The following is a 5,903-nucleotide window of genomic DNA, read 5'->3' on the forward strand; positions in this document are numbered from 1 at the left end:
CTCCGGGGAAACAGACCTATTCTCTGCACGATTTGAAGTCGGGACCCTGCTCACGAGTTTGCAAGGATGTGGCATTTCCCGGTTAGGCTTTCGTTAAAGAGACAGGAGCCAGGATAAGGACCTGGATGAATGCCAACCAAGGAGAACAACACCCGATCACACAGGGGCCATACGGAGACTCCCGTTCACCCGCTCTGAGAACTAGAGGGCTGAGACAGTGTTGTCAGGCTGACCTCTGCAAGGAGGGTCTCAGGGATGTGAAAGGCTTGCAGTGCAGGAGGTGGCAGAAGGAAGAGCCTAAGGCTCTAAGAGGAGTGGAGTCGCGAATCCTCTAGGAGACTGAGCGAGCCCCACTCCAGAACAGCGGGGGTGCCAGAGATGCCGCCCCTGCAATCGTCCTTGAGAGGCCCTTGCACTTGTTGCACTGACTTCCTCTGAGGGCGTCTCAGGAGGGTGCGGGACGTTGCCTAAGGCAGAGGCCTCATCGCATGTGGGTGAGGAGTCCCCGACTCTGACTGGAGTCCAGGTGAGGAGCTTGAGTGAGAACGAGAGAACCAGCCCTAGGAGGACTGCCCAGGCCCCTCTCCCACAAAGCCTCCGCGCCCCCCGTTCTCAGTCTCAGGAGCCCTGACAGTAGTTGGCCGGCCAAGATGGCCGCTCAAAACTCCCTCTCAAGTCTCGGGAAGGGGAGGGCTGTGGTAAATGTGGGAGGCCCCTGTTCAGCGGAGGAGAATCGGACCCTGAGAGTCCAGGGGGTAAACTTAGGCGAGAGTCCCACCCAGCCCCTGTTTGCAGCTCCCGCAGGTCCCAAACATGGAGGCCGAGCCTCCGTGAGCCGTCCTTTCCCATGTGAGGATATTAGAAAGCTGAGGGTTTGGGCCTGAGTGGAGGGGCCTGATGTCAACAGAGGAAGGAGTAGCATGCCCTGCAGGGAATCAAGAGTGGAACCCGGAGTGAGTTCTGAGGGGACCTTCGATTCCAGAAGAGTCAGGTGGCACAGAGCCCGCCCCTGCTGTCGACCCTGGGAGGCCCTGGGCAGGGCTATCGGGCTAACTTCTGCAAGGAGAGTCTCAGGAATGTGAGGTCCTAGGTCTGAGAGGAGGGTCCTCAAGTGAGCAAAGGAAAGCCTATATGGTATCACAGGGGAAGTGGGGAGAGGGGTGCTGCTGCTGGTGGTGGTAAGGGATTTTGTCTAAAGGGGACGGCCTAACGTCCACGGTAGGAGGGTTTGACCCTGACGTCTGAGGGGAACATCGACGAGGAGGGTACCACCAAATCCATCCCCTATTCTCAGCCTTGGGACACCATGGGGAGGTGAGCCGGCCCTCATATCCAACTAGGGGGCCTCAGGAGGTGCTGGCAGGAAGAGCGAGGTTCCAGGCCATGGCAAGGCTCAAAGGAAAGGTTGATGGGACCACCTGGCAGTGAACAGAACACAAAGGATCTGAGCCCCACCCCTGCATTCATCATTTGCAGGCCCAGAGCAGGGCTGTCGGACTGAGGCTTCCCCTCACTTCTTTGTATTAAAGCTAAATGAGATGGTATCTTTGGGGTGAGGTTGCAGCCCCCGGTCAGCAGAAAATGTATAACAGGCACTATCTGGAGCTCAGGTGAATTCCTTGAATGAGAACTGAAGACCCAAACAGCCCATGACAGAGAGGAGTCCGCCCGGCTTTCAGCTGGGTGCCCCCTAAGTGGAATGAAGGGCCGAAGAGCTCCTTCACTTCTGCCGCTGTGGTCTCAGTGAGACGTGGCTTTGATCTGAGGTGTCGACATAAGGGCAGCAGAATAGAGGGGGCCCAGTACTGGCAACAATTTACGGGATCATTCAGATGATGAACTGAAGTGACCCGCCCCCTCCAGAACAGAGGGCCACCCACTACCGGCTGCGGCCATCTCCTCAGTACACCCCAGGCAGTGCTGGCACCATGCAGCCTAGAACACACTCTAAGTTCCTCCACAGGGTTGTCAGGGGACAGGCTGACCAGGAGAACAGAGGCCATGTAGGTTTCTAGAGAAGTGCCTTCACAGAAACCTGCGGAGGGTGCCTTGGTTAAAGCCAAGGTGGTCTCTGTCGCCGAAGATGCTCACATGATGCAATTCTCTCTTGTCCAGGTGCCTGCATCACCAGCCGTCCTGCCAGCACTCCTTCCCACTGTCCCTCCCCAGAGTCATCATGCCTCGGAGACGGAAAAGTAAGCTCCACGCCTGCGAGAAAGGTGCTCAGGCAACAGCAGCGGCAGCAGAGGAGTCCCCTCCCTCCTCTTCTCTTTGTGGAGATAATAGCCAGAGCCTGCCTGCTGCTGGGTCATGTAGCAGTTCCGAGGGGCCTCAGAGAGCACCATCCACCACCACTACTTCTGAAGGCATTTCTTGCACTAGATCTGAAGAAGGTTGCAAAGGCCAAGGTGACGAAAGGAAAAGCACCTCTGAGGACCCACTGTCCACTAACGACTCACGCGAAGACCCTCTAATGAGGAAGGCTGTTTTGTTGGCGCAGTTCCTGCTCTACAAGTATAGAATGAAGCAGCCCATTATGAAGGCAGACATGCTGAAGGTTATCAACCGTAGATACAAACACCAGTTTGCTGAGATCCTCAAGAGGGCCTCCCAACACGTCGAGGCTGCCTTTGCAGTTCAGGTGGTGGAAGTCGACTTACCCAGTCACTCGTATAACCTAGTCAGCAAACTGAAACTTCCCAACAACGGGAGGGTGCGTCCTGGCAGAGGGTTTCCCAAGACCGGTCTCCTAATGATTGTCCTGGGTGTGATCTTAACGAATGGCAACTGTGCCACTGAGGAACACATCTGGAAATGCCTGAATAAGATGAAAGTATATGCTGGAAGGAAGCACCTCATCTACGGAGAGCCCCGGAAGCTCATCACTCAAGATTTGGTGAGGCTGAATTACCTAGAGTACCGGCAGGTCCCCAACAGTGATCCTCCGTGCTATCAATTCCTGTGGGGTCCAAGAGCACACGTTGAAACCAGCGAGACGGAAGTCCTGGAGCATTTGGGAAAGATGAAGGAAATCATCACCTGTGAATCCTTATGTCATTACGTAGAGCCTTTGGAAGATGAGGAGGAAACAGCCTCAGCCATAGACACAGCCAGGCATGTCATCTTCGTATGCAAGCACGGTCTCCTGGACCATTAGTCCAGCAAATGTTCTCACCCTTATTGAAGTCTGTGTTTTTGTTGGTTTGTTTGTTTGTTTAATTGTTTGTATTTTTATCACCCAGATAAGAAAATATGATATAAGAATAGGAATTTTCTTAGACACTTGAAAGAACCCTAGAGTAAAATACAGTGGAGAAATAAATGTAATAGGGGGTAATACAATGGAGAAATAAAATTAGAACATAGTTAATCCTCGCTTTCTCAAATTTCTGTTAGTCTTTTGTCAAATTAAATGATTCATACTTTGTTTATCTTAGCTTATTCAAGATAGTAGGAAAAACTAAATCTTAATAAATTAGACTTCATGTTTACTGCCTCTTTTATTCACAAAACATTAATTGAGCATCTGCTCTTTGGAAGGTTCTGTGCTAGTACTAGGGATGCTGAAATAAAGAAGACGCAGCCTGCCTTCACATAGAGCTTTTGAACCTATAAGCTGCCATCATACACGATGTTGCACTCTCCTCTGGCCTATCAGTAAAGTAACAAGAATGAGTGAGGTTGAGGGTGTGCCTTATGATGCAGTCTAGTGGAAATTTGCTGAATAAGGCTGTTTGGGGCTTTGCACAAATGCAAGTCCTCGGAGGGATGTAGTTTTTATTTAAACTGGGTGGTGAGCAGGTTGAGTTTGTGGAAGTGGTGCGCTGTGGCCATGCCCTCAGATGGTGTGCTTCAGAGTTGAGAGACAGACCTCTGTAAGTTAGTCCTTTGGGGCTGCGTTAACAGAATACCATAGACGGGATGTCTTAAACAATAGAAATCGATTTTTCACAGTTCCAAAGGCTGGGATATCCAAGATCAAGGTGCCAGCAGGTTCGGTTCCTGATGAGGATGCCGTTCCTAACTTGCAGACAGTTGCCTTCTCACTGTATCCTCACATGGAGGAAGAGGGAGAGAGTGAAGACAAAAAAGAGGAAGATGGGGGGGAGATAGAGGGAAGGGGGGCGGGGGTGAAGAGCGGGGCGATAGATAGTGGGGGGAGGGAGAGAGAGACAGAGAGAGAGAGACGGGAGATATAGAGAGAGGTGGCCAGAGAGAGTGAGTGGGATTAGAGAGAGGAGGTAGATAGAGAGTGGGGGGAGGGAGAGAGAGAGAGAGAGAGGGAGGGAGAGCGATCTAGTGTCTCCTCTTCTTCTTTTAGGGACCCTAATGCTAAAGTTTTAGCTCCAACCTTAAAATTCAACCAAACTTAATTGCCCCCCCAAAGCCCCACCTCTAAATAGCACTCCATTGAGTGTTAGGGATTCAGCATATGAATTTGAGGGGGACACAAATGTTCTTTCCACTATGGAAAGCTGCTCCTACAAGTTACTTTGTGATTGTGGGTAAGCCAGAGACAAATCTCTGCCTGGGCAGGATATAAAGTGTCCTGCGCTCTGGATTCAGTGTAGGTGAACACAGTTTGCAAACTTTTTTCGTGGAGATGTGCAAGAACCCCACAGTAAAAGAATTGAGATCACAACATGGAGAGAATAAAAAAGTAAAAAACAGAAATGTAAAAGCTGCTTAATCCTTCGTTGGCCTTATTCCGTTTACTATTTCTTTTAGTATGAATAAAAGATACCTGATTTATTTAGATTGTTTGAGAATGTTTGTTTTGTTCCCGTGCACTGCATATTCTCTGCTATCTAGTGGATAAAAATAAACCAACCAACCATCAAACAGAAACAAGTCTGATTGGAAGGTACTATTTTCTGTGTTAAAATCGGTCATATTATATCCAGTGATCATGGGGAACCCGAATGAGTTCACTAAAAACACTTTGAAAACAAGACTGCTAAATTCAAGGGACTACCATAGGCTTAAATTGTCTCAAATGTTTGCAAGACTTTTGAAAATATTGTTTCTCATTATATCATTGTGAAAATAGACAATAATACTGCTATATAAAAACTAAAATAATCATATGATAACTGCCATTCATTGAGTACCCAATATTTCCTAATCCGTATACTTTGTGCTTCATATACAATGCATACACTCCAACACGTCTAAAGATAGGCATGACTTAGCAGACTCACCTTACAGATGAATAACTTGCAAGTTTCCCAAGATCATGAGCTTGTAATTGACAAAGCCAGCACTAGATCCCTGGTCAGGATTCGTCTAGAGCCCACTTTGTTCCACTCATCCCAGTTTGAGCCAGACCTTGGATCTTGTAATTCATTTTTCTGCTTACCACTGCAAAGTGCATCTCAGAGGATAAAAAAGACCCTGTCCCCATATCAATTTTGTGTTACACAGCTAGAGTAATAATAATGTTGAATAAATAGATGGTATATATAAAGGAAAGAAAACATCATATCCAGTGACATAATGATCATCTACCTTCGCAATGTCAGATAACCTAAAAAGGAGAGGAGCTCACAAAATCATCCTGCTCTGCCCTCTCCCTGTAGAAATTAAATCTCTTCTCAGCAAAGCTACATGTCTGGCTATGTGTGGCTGGTGACGTGAAGGAATAGATAAGAATGGTTTTTTCTCTAACAGCCCACCACCTGTCCTGGGCCTCTTGCCTTCTGTTATAGCTTCCCCATCTCACATGGAGCCTAGGACAGAGAGCCATTCTCTGCAAGGTTTGCAGGAGAGAACCTGCTCAATGGGGTGTGACATTTCCCCGAAGCTTTTAATCAGAGAAAGGAGGCAAGCTGCGGACCACCATAATTAAAGGCTATGGAGACCAGTGGCCTAGAATATAGGGGTCACTAACAAACAAGTTCCAG

General features: G+C 48.7%; 1 protein-coding gene across 1 annotated transcript; it reads left to right on the forward strand.

The window, feature by feature from the left end:
- Positions 1-2,176: 2,176 nt before the first annotated feature.
- On the forward strand, positions 2,177-3,157 carry LOC134367852 (melanoma-associated antigen B1-like). Its single transcript, XM_063084534.1, has one exon. It carries the CDS (start codon positions 2,177-2,179, stop codon positions 3,155-3,157), a length of 981 nt encoding a protein of 326 aa, XP_062940604.1.
- The last annotated feature ends 2,746 nt before the right edge of the window (positions 3,158-5,903 follow it).

Source organism: Cynocephalus volans, chromosome X, assembly GCF_027409185.1.
Source record: "Cynocephalus volans isolate mCynVol1 chromosome X, mCynVol1.pri, whole genome shotgun sequence".
NCBI lineage: Eukaryota > Metazoa > Chordata > Mammalia > Dermoptera > Cynocephalidae > Cynocephalus > Cynocephalus volans.